Source organism: Oryctolagus cuniculus, chromosome 7 (assembly GCF_051225735.1).
Source record: "Oryctolagus cuniculus isolate XC-2025 breed Fujian yellow rabbit chromosome 7, ASM5122573v1, whole genome shotgun sequence".
Taxonomy (NCBI): Eukaryota; Metazoa; Chordata; class Mammalia; order Lagomorpha; family Leporidae; genus Oryctolagus; species Oryctolagus cuniculus.
The window spans coordinates 164,778,344-164,792,166 of record NC_142873.1 but is presented as its reverse complement, the minus strand read 5'-3'; the positions used below and the strand labels follow the sequence as shown (position 1 = coordinate 164,792,166).

The 13,823-nt window shown below is 54.1% G+C and overlaps 1 protein-coding gene and 1 long non-coding RNA gene across 6 annotated transcripts in view; both read right to left on the bottom strand.

The window, feature by feature from the left end:
* GNB1 (G protein subunit beta 1) overlaps window positions 1-13,823 on the bottom strand; it is a 79,489-nt gene that overhangs the window by 11,273 nt on the left and 54,393 nt on the right. For all 5 annotated transcript variants that reach the window (XM_070079416.2, XM_070079417.2, XM_070079420.2 and 2 more), the window contains 4 exons: window positions 11,162-11,200; window positions 9,340-9,446; window positions 3,880-3,943; window positions 2,643-2,805 (listed from right to left, as the gene is read on the bottom strand). In XM_070079416.2, coding sequence (XP_069935517.1) covers window positions 2,643-2,805; window positions 3,880-3,943; window positions 9,340-9,446; window positions 11,162-11,200 — 373 coding nt within the window. The remainder of the gene's footprint in view (window positions 1-2,642; window positions 2,806-3,879; window positions 3,944-9,339; window positions 9,447-11,161; window positions 11,201-13,823) is intronic.
* Window positions 536-1,717, bottom strand: LOC138850746 (uncharacterized). The gene is made up of 2 exons (XR_011390926.2): window positions 1,578-1,717; window positions 536-1,357 (listed from the first exon to the last, which is right to left on the bottom strand). It is a non-coding gene; the product is annotated as an uncharacterized LOC138850746 (long non-coding RNA).

Genomic DNA, 13,823 nt, shown 5'->3' with positions numbered 1-13,823 from the left:
GATGGCCCAAGTGCTTGGACCCCTGCACCCATGTGGGAGACTGGGAAGAAGCTCGTGGCTCCTGGCTTCAGACTGGTGCAGCTCCAGCCATTGCGGCCATTTGGGGAGTGAACCAAAAGAAGGAAGACCCTTCTGTCTCTCCCTGTGTAACTCTACCTCTCAAATAAATAAAATGTTAAACACACACACACACACACACACACAGCACTCTGATACAGGATGTGGCAGTTTCAAGAAACAGCTAACCCACTATGCCAAACGCCTGCCCCAAACTAGTCTTAAATAAAATCAAAAAGAGATTCTAGTACTGAAAAAAAAAAAAGAGCATCCAACATAAAAAATTTGCTGGACAGCTGGGAGTTGACAGAGATGAGACATCAAGCAGACCTGAATAGAAATACAAATGAGCAAATCTGAGGAAGGGGTGGCGGGAGAGAACCCGCAAAGCCACAGGAGGCCAGAAAAACACATGGAACACGTGGCTTAACGTCTCTCCACCTTGGAAAAAGACAAGATTCCAGAAAGACTCAATGAGCAAGCTTTAAGTAACTTTTATTACAGTATATGAGGGAACTTCAAAAAGTTCACAGAAAATGGAATTAAAAGGAAATTTCAGGCACACATGGTTAGTCTGGTGGGCGAGACACCTGTATCCCCCCCAACGGGGCACGGGGCTCCCTGCACCCAGCTCCTGACTCCTGTAAACATTGGAAGGCAGCAGTGATGGCTCAAATGGGTTCCTGCCACCACGTGGGAACCTTGGATGGAGGTCCTGGCTGCCTGCTTTGGCCCCCAGCCAATCCTGGCCACTGTGGGCATTTTGGGGTGAAAACCAGCAGATGGGAACTCTCTCTGCCTCACAAATAGCAAGAAAAAAATTATTAGAATGCACTTATTTTGGTTAAAAAAACATTTGAAATCTACGCATAAGAGGTTTTCAAAAAGCTCACAAAAATGGGCGTATTAAGAAAAAGCTACGGGGCCTATGCTGTGGCGCAGTGGGTTAAAGCGCTGGCCTGTACTACTGGCATCCCATGTGGGCACCAGTTCGAGTTCTGGCTGCTGTCTTCAACCCAGCTCTCTGCTCTGGCCTGGGAAAGCAGTAGAAGGAGTGCTTGGGCCCCTGCACCCATGAGGGAGACCAGGAAGAAGCACCTGGCTCCTGGCTTTGGATCAGCATAGCTCTGGCTGTTGCAGCCATGTGGGGAGTAAACCAGCAGATGGAAGACCTCTCTCTCTGTCTCTCTATCTGTAACTCTACCTCTCAAATATATAAATAAAATCTTTTGAAAAAAAAAAAATAAAGGCTGAAGGAAGCTCTTCAGGATGACGGGAAGCGAGGAGAAAACTCACGTCCCTAGGGAGGAACAGAGAACACTAAAATAGTAAACACTTGAGAAAATGTGAAAGACTAAATTTTTCCTAACTTCTCAGATTAACTCTGAGTGTGTGACTGACACACACTTGTGGACAGACCCCATGGCCAACATCCAGGGTCCACCTGTCCACACGCCCACACAGCATCTTCACTAGGAACACGTCCCAGATGTAAAACAACCGACAGACAGGACACAGACCTCTAGTCAGGAAGCAGTAAGAAGTGCACCGGGAGAATTCAGATACTTGAAAACGAAACCACTGACGGCTTGAACAATGCTTCACATGCAGCCACGATCCGCACACGATGTATCGGAATGTGGGCAGTTACCCTCAGTGCCTGTTTGAGAAGGAACAAGTTCTAGAACCAGTGACTTCGGCTTCTCCCGTAAGAAGCCAGAATATTGAGAAGGGAACTGCAAAGCAGACAGACGGCGAGAAGGGAACAGCAGCAACGACCCGCACCTGGCCCAAACCAGCGGGGGTCGGCAGCGATAGGATTTAGTCACTGATTTTGACGTCTTTGGTTGCATTTGTGGAACAGGTAAGCCTGGCATGGTGTTGCCAAGAGAATACTAAAGGGACAGAATCTGTGAGCATGGAAAATACGGCAAGGCCCGGAAGTGAGGTGCTAGGCCAGGCACTTGCTTTGCTCGTTAGTTCCACTGAAAACTGAATCGTGGCAAAATAACACATGCAAGAAACTTTTCAAACTGGTGCAGTTTTCTGACAACACGCACTTTCCATGAACTGGGCGAAGACCCTCATCCACACGACCCGAAAATACGCACTTTCCGTGAACTGGGCGAAGACCCTCATCCACACAACGTGAAAATATGCTGGCACCAAAATAAGCCCATCTTTCAGCTCCATTTTCCATATGCCGCATACCCAACATTACACAGCCAGGACCAACACAGCGCGAGCCGCCTCCCCGCACAGGGACGCTTGCCGGGGTGGACCCAGCACACACGTGTGCTTGAAACGGGACATCTGGGGAAGGGGCTCCCGGCGGAGAGGTGTGGAGTCAGAGTCGGGACTGGACCGCATCTGCCGACCCGGAACAACTGGAGGGAGTGAGCAGAGGAGCCGGACACCCCGTGACGGGGGCAACAGTCACTGAAATTTCTTCAGAAAACCTCTGGCTGCTACCCCAACTTTTCTTTGAAATAACCTCGCTAAGCAGTAGCTGACAGAGGCGGGAGTTCAGAGTGTGCTACATGCTGGAGAGCCGCTGCCCGGGAAGGGGTCGGGAGGAAGCGCACCTGTGTGTCCGGCCAGCTCCCGACTCACGCGGACGTTCCCTTCGCGCGTCTTCAGGTTGTAAATGGAGCAGATGTTGTCCAGACCACCGCAGGCCACGTAGTTCCCAGAGGGGGCGTATGCACAGGTCATGACCCAGGAGGAGCGCAGAGGGATGGCGTGCACCTGCAGGCAGGACACCGGTGGGACTCTCATCTTCCAGCTCAAAAGCATAACCAGGGACACCGACTTCCCCTCGGTCTTCAACTCTCAGTGCACAGGAGACAGCAAAGCAGGGCCACGGTGACTCAGAGCGGTTTGCAGGTGTGGCTGTGGCACCGCCAGCCACGGCGCTGCGGTGCTAACGTGTGGCAGCCACAGACTACATGGAGGGCACTTCACCACCTGTCCACACGGCGTGAACTCACCAAAAACAACAGCGCATTGTCACTGGAAATTATCATAACCCACACTGTCACACACCTCCTTAGGTGCAGACAGATCTGGAGGAATTACTGCAACCGGTTATATACATGACATTCTTTAGTAAAATATAACTGGGCTAGATTTTTACATACATATTTAGGCAAATTACAATACTTTTTAATACAAACAACCTTGGATTAAATTTTAAAAGAATTTGATTTATACTTCAAAGTATAATGCCTTTTAGAGAACCTCTTGTAAAAATGGGTAACTAAATGAAAGGCTGTATTTCTGCATTTTCTAAATAAAACACACAGACTCAGAGACGGAGCTACACCGGAGTGCTCACCTCCTACCTGCTTGGGGAAGGCCCAGCACCCCGCAGCATGACTGAGCCCTGTCCAGATGAAGCTAGCATGCCACACGGCTTCTGTCTCCCTAAATGACCTCACCACAAACACAGCTTGCAAGCAGGTGTCTGCCCAGTGGTTGTGAGGCCTGCAACCCACATCAGAATACCTGGGCTCAAAGCCAGCTCCACTCCTGGCTCAGCTTCCTGCTCAGGCAGACCCCAGGATGTGTGGTGATGGCTCAAGTAACTGGGTTACTGCCACCCACACTGCAGACTGGATTAACTCCCTGACTCGTGGCTCTGGCCACTGCCCAGCCCCAGCCACTGCAGACCCCTGGGGAGCGCCCCAGCAGACAGGAGACCTCTATCGGTCTCCCTCTCCGTGTCGCCACACCTCTCAATGAAATAGAACCAAACCAAACGCCTTGCTGTGCCTTCCTCACTACCCTGCGCTCCCTGCGAACGCCAGCCTGCTTACCCACCTTGTTTGTGGTGTAGCTGTCCCAGATGATGAGCTTGCCGTCCTGTGAGGCACTGACGAGCAGCCTGCAGGGAAGACAGACAGGCAAATCAGCCCTGCACAGCCGGAGATCCCAGGCAGGAGGAACACGGAGACAGGACACAGGACAACTTCGCAAGCACAGCTGCGATGACCTCGCCGACCGCAGTACAGACAGCACTCGGCCCTCAGCGCCAGCACAGACCAGGACACGCAGCCTCTGCCCCGCCAAGCACGGCAGGCTGCCGCGGCTCCTAACCGCTCTGCGTCGTCTCCCTCCGCTATAGACCACGCTGCACACACAGAGCTCTTTAAAGAGCCAGAGATTGTACAAAATAGGAAGCTTTCTGTTCCATCACAAAGAGAAAGCCAGTCTATGTGGGAATAAAAAGCTTCAGACCTTCCAGGTTTGCAAAAACACTTCTCACCCAAGAGCAACAAGACGTTTCTCCAACCGAGCTTCAGCTGGAACCCAGGTCTCCTAGCAGCTGCGGCGCTCAGCACCCAGCTGGCACACCGACAGCGACGCGTGCGTGCTGCCTGGCAGGAGACACAGCGGCCATGGACACGGGCTGCGTCTGGGATCTGCGTGCCGGGAAAGGTGCTGTGTCCCGCTGAAGGGGAGACGACCAGCAGCCAATCTGAGAGGCTGAGACACAGTGAACCAGCGCTGTGGTCAAACCAGGCACTCAGATGTGAGACGCAGCACTAAACCACCAGGCCACACAGGCATGAAACCCTCCAACAGCTGAGAGCTAGCACGGCCTGGGAACCACTCTCGAAGCCCGGCTGCCTACGGAACGTGCTGTTCCAAGGAGGAACCGGGCCGGAACGTTCCCTGCTGTCTCCAGCAGACACGTGTCAGTGACACGTGACAGACTGGAACCGGCTCACGACAGCGCACGTGGCTTCCTGACGCAGGTCAGAAGCTGAGGGTAAGCCTCACTCAAGTCATCCTGATTATGTCGGCAACTGTAACCGAACTCTGCTTTGAAGCCCAACAGTGCGTGCGGCCGGAACAGAAGCCTCTTCAGTGCTTCGCTGCGTAATTCCTTCCCAGAACACGCGACATGCGCGCTCCCGTCGCTCCTCATCTTCCAGATGGATTCTTTTTTCTAAAAATCTATTACTTATTTGAAAGTCGGGGGGGGGGGGTGAGAAACAGAGACAGAGAGACCTTCCATCCACTGGTCCACTCCCCAGATGGCTGCAACAGCCAAGGACAGGCCAGCCTGAAGCCAGGAGCATCTTCCAGGTCTCCCATGCTGGGTTGGAAGTGGAATAGCTGGGACACGAACTGGCGCCCCGAGGGATGCCAGTGTCGCGCGTGGCAGCCTCAGGTGCAATTCTTAGCCGTCATCAACAGCCCTGTGGGTGAGACACCCCCCTGCTGCTCTCCTCGTCCAGCCGTCGGAAGCCTGAGGCAGAACCCAAGCCCACGCAGAGCAGCTCCTCCTCCAGGCAGGGTCACCTTCAGAGAGCTCGCGGTCACGCGGCTCAGCAAGCGCTGAGTCGTCAGAGTGGGGGAGTAAGCTGCTAATTCCCCGGAAGGTGAAGGAGCACCTCCTCCCGTCAGGACCTGGCTTCACTCTGCCTCCTTAGCCCTGCCTGTCCCACGGCAGTTCCCTGAGGCCACCACACAGAACACAGAGAAGGAAGCCAGCGGGCTCCAGGGCACTGAGGAGCGGCCACGGCCCAGACGCCTGGGGCCCTGCACCCCACACACGCTGCGTTCCAGCCCAGGCATGGACCCATGTGACGGAGAGGGCACCTGAAGTGCCACTGAAAATCAGAGCCAAGGGTGGGCACGGGGACACCTGCCTCCCACCCTGTGAGGCCGAGCTCACCTCCCGGCTTCAGTTCCCACCCGTCTTCCTGCTGTGCACCGGGGGAGTCAGCAGCGCTTGGGGCCCTGTCACCCACAGGAGGGACCCAGACAAGGGCCCAGGGGGTTGCAGGCATCTGAGGGTGAGCCAGTGGAAGGAAGGCTCTGTCGCTCTGCGTGTGGAGTAAATAACTTTTTTTTTTTAAAGAATCAGATTATAGTATAAATTTTTCTTTCTTTTTTAAAGAATCAGATTATAGTATAAATTTTTCTTTCTTTCTTTTTTTTAAAGACTTGTGTATTTATTTGAGAGCTATATTTGAGAGTGGGAAACAGAGAGAGATCTTCCATCTGCTGGTTCACTCCCCAAAGGGCTGCAATAGCCAAAGCTGGGCCGATCTGAAGCCAGGAGCTTCTTCCGGGTGTCCCACGTGGGTGCAGGGCCCACGCACCTGGGCCATCTTCCACTGCTTTCCCAGGCCACAGCAGGGAGCTGGATCGCAAGAGGAAGAGCTGGGACGTGAGTCGGCGCTCCATATATGCTGGCACTGCAGACAGAGGCTTAGCCTACTTCAGCACAGCACCAGTCCCGAACGTATTGTTGATCCACTCCTACCACACACTCGTACATGTGTGTGCACACAAGCACGTGTCACAGGCCCCCAGTGTGGTTTTGAAAGAAACACTGTTGGCCTGCCACAGTCAGAAGCCAAAGCGTTCACAATTCATAAATGACAGCCCAAGCCATGAAAAAGTGTGAGAGTCTGTGTGACAACCTTAGTTTATGGTGGCAGGAATAAGGTGACTTCAGGAAAATACACATCCCCAAAACTCCAAAACAACTATTTTAGGCTTTAAATACACAGCCACTGACCTACCCAGAAAACAGCTCTTTAAAACAAATAATCTGGGGCCAGCGCTACGGCCCGCAGCGCCAGCATCCCATGTGGCGACAGTCTCAGTCCCAGCGGCTCCAGTTCCCACCCAGCTCCCTGCTAATGCACCTGGGAAGGCAGTGGAAGACGGCCCAGGTGCTTGGGCCCCAGCACCCACTTGGGAGGCCCGGACGAAGCTCCTGGCTCCTAACTTCCGACTGGCTCTGCTCTGGCCGTTGCAGCCATTTGGGGAGTGAACCAGTGGATGGAAGACCTCTCCCTCTCTGACTGTACCTCTATGTCTTTTTTTCTTTTTTCTTTTAATTTCTGACAGGCAGAGTAGACAGTGAGAGAGAGAGACAGAGAAAGGTCTTCCTTTTCCGTTGGTTCACCCTCCAATGGCTGCTGCGGCCGGCGCACCACGCTGATCCGAAGCCAGGAGCCAGGTGCTTCTCCTGGTCTTCCATGGGGTGCAGGGCCCAAGCACTTGGGCCATCCTCCACTGCCCTCCCGGGCCACAGCAGAGAGCTGGCCTAGAAGAAGGGCAACCAGGACAGAATCCGGCGTCCCGACCGGGACTAGAACCTGGTGTACCCGGTGTGCCAGCGCCGCAGGCAGAGGATTAGCCTATTGAGCCACGGCGCCGGCCCCTCTATGTCTATCAAATAATCTTTAAAAAAAATAAATAAATAAAACAAATGATCCTAAGATACTCTGGACAGCACAGGTCCTCCTGGTTTTCTTTTGTGGTCATGCAGCATGGAATCCGACTGCCCAGCTCAAAGAGCAAGTGTAAGCCCACTTCTCAGGGGCTGGCGCTGTGGAGCAGCGGGTAAAGCCGCTGCAGTGCCGCATCCCACATGGGCGCCGGTTCGAGTCCCGGCTGCTCCACTCTGATCCAGCTCCCTGCTGTAGCCTGGGAAAGCAGTGGAGGACGGCCCAAGTCCTTGGACCCCTGCACCCACGTGGGAGACCTGGAAGAAGCACCTGGCTTCAGGTTGGCACAGCTCCAGCCACTGCGACCATCTGGGGAATGAACCAGCGGATGGAAGACCTCCCTCTCTCTCTGCCTCTGCCTCTAACTTTGCCTTTCAAATAAACAAGTAACTAAAAAAATAAAGTCATCATCAAAAAATATTGAAAGAGCTAAGTTTGCACAACACAGTTTTGCTGATTTACGCATTTATTTTGAATATATTGTATTTTTAATTGATGAATAATTGCATGTATGTATGGGATACAATGTGATGTTCTGATGTATGTTTATATTATGGGATGGTTGAATCAAGCTGGTTAACACACCCGCCACCCCATACCCTTTTGTTTTTTGTGGTGAGAACATTTAGCATTTACTCTGTGAGCTGAGCTGCGAGGCCCTGGCTCCTGACCCCAGTTTCCCACCAGCGCAGCCCCTGGGCAGTGCTGACGGCTCATCTAACGGGTTTCAGGCCGCTCACACGGGGGCCTGGGCTGAGTTCCCGGCCGATGGCTGTGGCCCAGCCCAGATCCTTGCAGGCATTTGGGGAGTAAACCAACAGATGAGAGCTCTGTCTCTCTTGCTGCGTTTCAAGTAAATACAAGTTTCCGAGCAGTCCTGGAGATTCAACAGTCCTGAACTGCTGCCCGGAGGGAGCCCTGCACACGCAGCCGTCTCCCAGCTGGCGGTCTGTGCCCTCTGAACATCGCCCTCCCCTCCTCCCCTTTCCTTTTTTATGCTTTCTGACTACAGCCGTCATTAAAACGCTCACACTGTCATTTGCATATGAAATTGTATGGGATACTGTATAGAACAAACTAAAGATAGAATCTTTTGTTCTCCAGCCTTTACACTCCAAAGCACTTCCACGAAAAAGAGAAAGCCAAGCAGAAAATTCCACTCTGACAACTCAAGGAGGAAAAAGCTGCTTCTCAAAGGCAGGCATGTCAAGAATCGCATGTCAGACTTCGAAGAGCAGGCTACAGTCCACAAATCAAAAGCACCTTCTTTATTTGGGAAGAAAACGTACGAGATGGACTTGGGAACCTCTAAAACAACAGGAAAAGAGAGCTTAACAGATGTGGCCCACAGGGAAGGCACACAGCCCAAGGCAGGTGTGGGCAGAGGCAGGGTGGAGGCAGAGCAGAGGGTGAGCAGGGGACAGGGGAGTGGACGGGAGGTTAAGAATCCCAGGAAGAGGAAGAACAGGAGCCTCGAGGGGCTGTGCCTGGGACAATGAACACACCACAGAGAGGCACAAAGACCGGGTGAGGGGTGATGGCCGCAGCAAACACACACACCCATGCACCTGCTGGGGGCCCCAACCACAGAAACCCAGGCACAGCACCACCCCACAGGCTGCTGCTCTCAGGCTCTCTCTCTGGGCCTCCCGCAGCCCGGAGCAGGCGCTGAAATCACAGGAGGGCCAGCAGCCACCAGAACAGGCCGCGCAGTGCAGAACACAGGGACAGAGGAAGGCCACTTCCCAAGGCCACGGCAGAGCACAGCGGGGCGGAGGGAAGGTGGGGTTTTCCAGGGAGGAGAACCTGAGCCACACAAGCCAGCCTGGAGCGGAGAGGAAACAGCAGAGTGGAGTGGGCCAGGTGAGCGCAGACCCGCGCACAGGCCACGCCTGGCCTGCTCATCTGACTCCTCCTCCTCGTGTTGCTCGCTACAAAGTACAGCAAATGAGTCCGGGCGACCTTCCCAGACAAGAGAGCCTCGGTGACGTAGCCGGCACGGGCTGCCGCCGTGGCCTGTGCCTACCTGGAGTCCGTGCCCCAGTGCATGGCGTAAATCTTCGCCAGGTGCCCCCTCAGCGTTCTCCTGGTGCGCATCTGGATCCTCCCCACCGGGTCGATGTTGTTTGTGATCTTAAACACGAAGGTTCCTGAGGTTAACATCTGTGACCACACGATCTTCCCAGAGCCCTCCTCCTCACCCACCCAGCAGGGCCCAGCCATCCTCCAGCTCTTCAGGGGCACCAGGGCCCTCGGGACTCTGAACAGGGCTGCCGTTTCCACGGGGCGTGAGGACACACCTGTCCCCCTGGCGTGCACACACACGGCAGCCCGGCTCCGCCTCTGTCTCAGGGCCCGGGGCCACCACGGGCACAGCCTCCAGCTCCGCCCATCTGTCTCAGGGCCCGGGGCCACCACGGGCACAGCCTCCAGCAGCTAGTGCTCTGCTCCTACCTCAGGCCACGTGTGGGCCTGGACAACACTCAGCATCGGTGTCTGCACGCCAGCACCCACCCCACAGGGCAGACACCGACAGCAATGCCTCCAGGTTGGCAAATGGGCAAAGCACACCCAACAATGAGTCTTAAAAAATGGACAGTCCACAGTGCGCCCGAGAACTGACAGCTGTGATTCTACGCTGCAAGAATTCCTTCTTACAGCGCATCCCCTTCAGTGTCTGGATCGCCTCATGAACCAAGTCACCTGCAGAGGGTGAATCTAACTTTTCTTTCACTATTCTGTCCGATTCTTTAACTTTTTAAAACTCTGTTACAGTGCCCACTCAGGGCATGCTGTGCAGCCCTCACCACTGCTCGCCTCCCCACCCACCCAGCGGCCACCTCCTCCTCTCGCCCCCACGATCCCTGCAGCCACCAATCTCCTGTCTTTAACTTAACCATTCTGGGTATTTCATACACACAGAGCTACACGTGGCTGCATTCCCTTTCACGGCTGAGTAATATCCCACCGTGCAAACACACCACCACACGTTTGTACGCTCATCCACTTATGGAGAGCTGGATGGTCTCCTCCCTTGGCTGTGTGAGCGGCGATATGAACACTGTACAGCCATCCTCCTTTAACTGGTTTCGCTATGCATGGCTCAGTTTCCTGTGGTCAATCGCAGTCTGAAACTATTACATAGGACATTTCAGATACGGACAATTCCTAAGTTTAAGTTGTGAGCCGTCTGAGCAGGAGGATGACATCCACTCCGGCCTGCTGGTCCTGTCTGGGGTGTGGTCAGCCCTCGGCCCGTGGGACCGCGCTGTGCCCACTGTGGTCACCCAAGCTGCGTCCCAGCCCCGTGTCGTCTGCCTCACTGCATCTCCTCGCGCAGGCGTTGTTGTCACAAGTGTGAGTACAGGAAGATTAATTTTTTGAGACAGATCATATGCACAGATTTCCTGCAGTGTTGTTTTTATGATATTCCATTATTAGTCCTCAGCGATGCCCTCTGTAGGGTCTGTGTACACGAGGCTTCAGACACCCACGGGTTTCGGTGTGCGTATCCTACTGAACACCCGCTTGAACGCCGGCTTTTGATCCTTTTGGGCACACAAGGAGCCATGGAGCTGCCGTTCAAGTGTCTGGGGAGCTGTCAGGCCGGCCTGCGGAGTCCAGTTCTTGGACCGACTGGCCACGAAGGCAGCGACACGCCGCCTGACTGAGACAGCAGTCTTCTGCCCTGGCAGGGAGCACTACGCGGGCTGAAGAGACGACGCGAACACAGAACCCCTGTCTCCTCCCACGTCTGGACGGCTCCGCAAGACAGTGCCCCGCAGTGGTCTGGCAGCTGCACAGGCAGAGCTCACTGCGGAGGGCCCAGGCCGCACACCGGCTCTTACCTGAGAGAGCGTTGCATCTGCACATGCTTTCCTAGCATCCTAGGAAGCAACACAAGAGAGGTGAGCGGTGTCCAGGCAGGGGCCACCTGGGGCCTCACAGCGTCACTGTGGAAGGAAAGCACCCCACCCCCCAACACCCACCATCCACCGCACTCGGCCACTCACACACAGCGACCGTGGAACCCGGCACGGGGACGGCACCAGGGCAGGGCCCCTGGGCGCGGGGCTGCCCTGGCCTTCGGCGCTTCTGAGCAACCACGCTGGCTCAGCGCCTGCACAGCTGACCCAGGGAGGACGGGAGGCTGGCGCCCAGGGAGAGCGGTCCAGCAAGGACCTAATGACCAGCCCAAAAATCTCTTCGGGGCAATAATTACTTTGTTGGATTTAAATTTCACAGAAAAGAGCAAGGCGTCTGATCAGACTGCAGATTCAGATGAAACCTTCTGACTTCTTCCTGGCTCTATCTGCTTTCTTATCTACGAAACGACGAAATGCAGGTACACTCTGCGGAAGGACACGCCATCACTAACATCAAGTGAACAAGGAACTAGACAAGTGTGGAATCTTAAATGAACATATATTTTTATAAATAGGGAGATATAGGGAGCTGGCGCTATGGTGTAGCAGGTAAAGCCACCACCTGCAGTGTCAGATCCCACGTAGACGTGGGTTTGAGTTCTGGCTGTTCGGCTGTTCCACTCCCGATCCAGCTCTCTGCTGGGCCCCTGCACCCATGTGGGAGACCTGGAAGAAGCTCCTGGCTCCTGGCTTTGCATCAGCCCAGCTTCGGCCGTTGGAGCCATTTGGGGAGTGAATCAGCGGATAGAAGACCTCTCTCTCTCTCTCTCTGCCTCTTGTAACCCTGCCTTTCACATAAATAAATAAATCTTAAAAAATAAAAATAAAAAAGCAATATGTAAAAGAGAACTTCAAAAATCAACAGAAAAATGGAACTGAAAGATAAGCTAATTTGGGCACAATATTTTGAAACCCAGGCGTGATTTTATAGTACATATATTCTATGAATTTCCTGAAGACCTCTGTACACTAGATGCAGTAAAATGAGAACACAGCTTTAAAGGCTCACAACAGGAGTGTGGGCAGCCCCTCAGAGGCACTCAGGGCGATGTCCAGTAAGACACAGGTCTCCATGCTGCTGTGAGCTGACACTGCAGCTGGGTGTTCCCAGGAGATCCGATTTTAGGGGCAAACTTCCCTACTGTAAATTTTTATTTTATGAAGCCAGTGGGGATATCTGTGAATTAATAATATAAAGAAACTATTGGCCGGCGCTGTGGCTCACTTGGCTAATCCTCCACCTGCGGCGCCGGCACCCCGGGTTCTAGTCCCGGTCGGGGCGCCAGATTCTGTCCCAGTTGCTCCTCTTCCAGTCCAGCTCTCTGCTGTGGCCCGGGAAGGCAGTGGAGGTTGCCCAAGTGTTTGGGCCCTGCACCCGCATGGGAAACCAGGAGGAAGCACCTGGGTCCCGGCTTCGGATCGGCGCAGCGCCGGCCACAGCAGCCATTTAGGGGGTGAACCAACGGAAGGAAGACCTTTCTCTCTGTCTCTCTCTCTCTCTCTCTCACTGTCTAACTCTGCCTGTCAAAAAAAAAAAAAAAAAAAAAGTCCAAACCACACTAGAGTTTAAGACAGCACCTTCAGAGTCAACACAAATGGCTGCCTCAGTGGGTGCCCGTCGTGGTGCGGGGGTCAGACGCTGTGTGGGCCCACGTCCCACAGCCAGCTGCCAGGTCAAGTCTCATATCCTGCTCCTGACCAGCTCCCTGCTAGCACGCCTGGGAGGCAGACAATCGCCAAGAACGTAGGGCCCTGCCCCCCACGCGGGAAACCCAGATGGAGCTCCCAGCCGCAGTCTGGCCAAGCCCTGTGGGGAAGCTCTGCTGCTCGGCTTTTTTTTTTTTTTTTCCTAAGATTTATCGATTTTATTCCAAAGGCAAAGTTACAGAGAGAGAGGAAGAGACACAGAAACTGAGAGATTTCCAACTGCTGGTTCACTCTCCAAATGGTCGCAACGGCCAGAGCTGGGCCAACCCAAAGCCAGGAGCCAGGAGCTTCTTCTGGGTCTCCCACGTGGGTGCAGGGGCCCAAGCGCTTGGGGGCCATCTTCCACTGCTGTCCCAAGCCATAAGCAGAGAGCTGGATTGGAAGAGGAGCAACCGGGACACAAACCAGCACCCATATGGGAAACTGGTACCTCAGGTGGAGGCTTGGCCTGCTACATCACAGTGCCGGCCCCTTCTTGGTATCTTTAAAAAAGTTTTAGGGGGGCCAGCGCTGTGGTGTAGCAGGTAAGGCTGCCGCCTACAGTGCCAGCATCCCATATGGGTGCCGGTTCGAGTCCTGGCTGCTCCACTTCTGATTCAGCTCTCTGCTGTGGCCTGGGAAAGCAGCAGAAGATGGCCCAAGTCCCTGGGCCCCGGAACCCGCATGTGAGACCTGGAAGATGCTCCTGGCTTCAGATTGGCACAGATCCAGCCGTTGCAGCCACTTGGGGAGTGAATCAGTGGATGGAAGACCTCTCTCTCTCTCTCTCTCTCTCTCTCTCTCTCTGCCTCTCCTCTCTCTCTGTAACTCTGACTTTCAAATAAATAAATAAATCTTTAAAAAAAAAGAAAGACTTTTTTTAAATTTATCTGAAAGA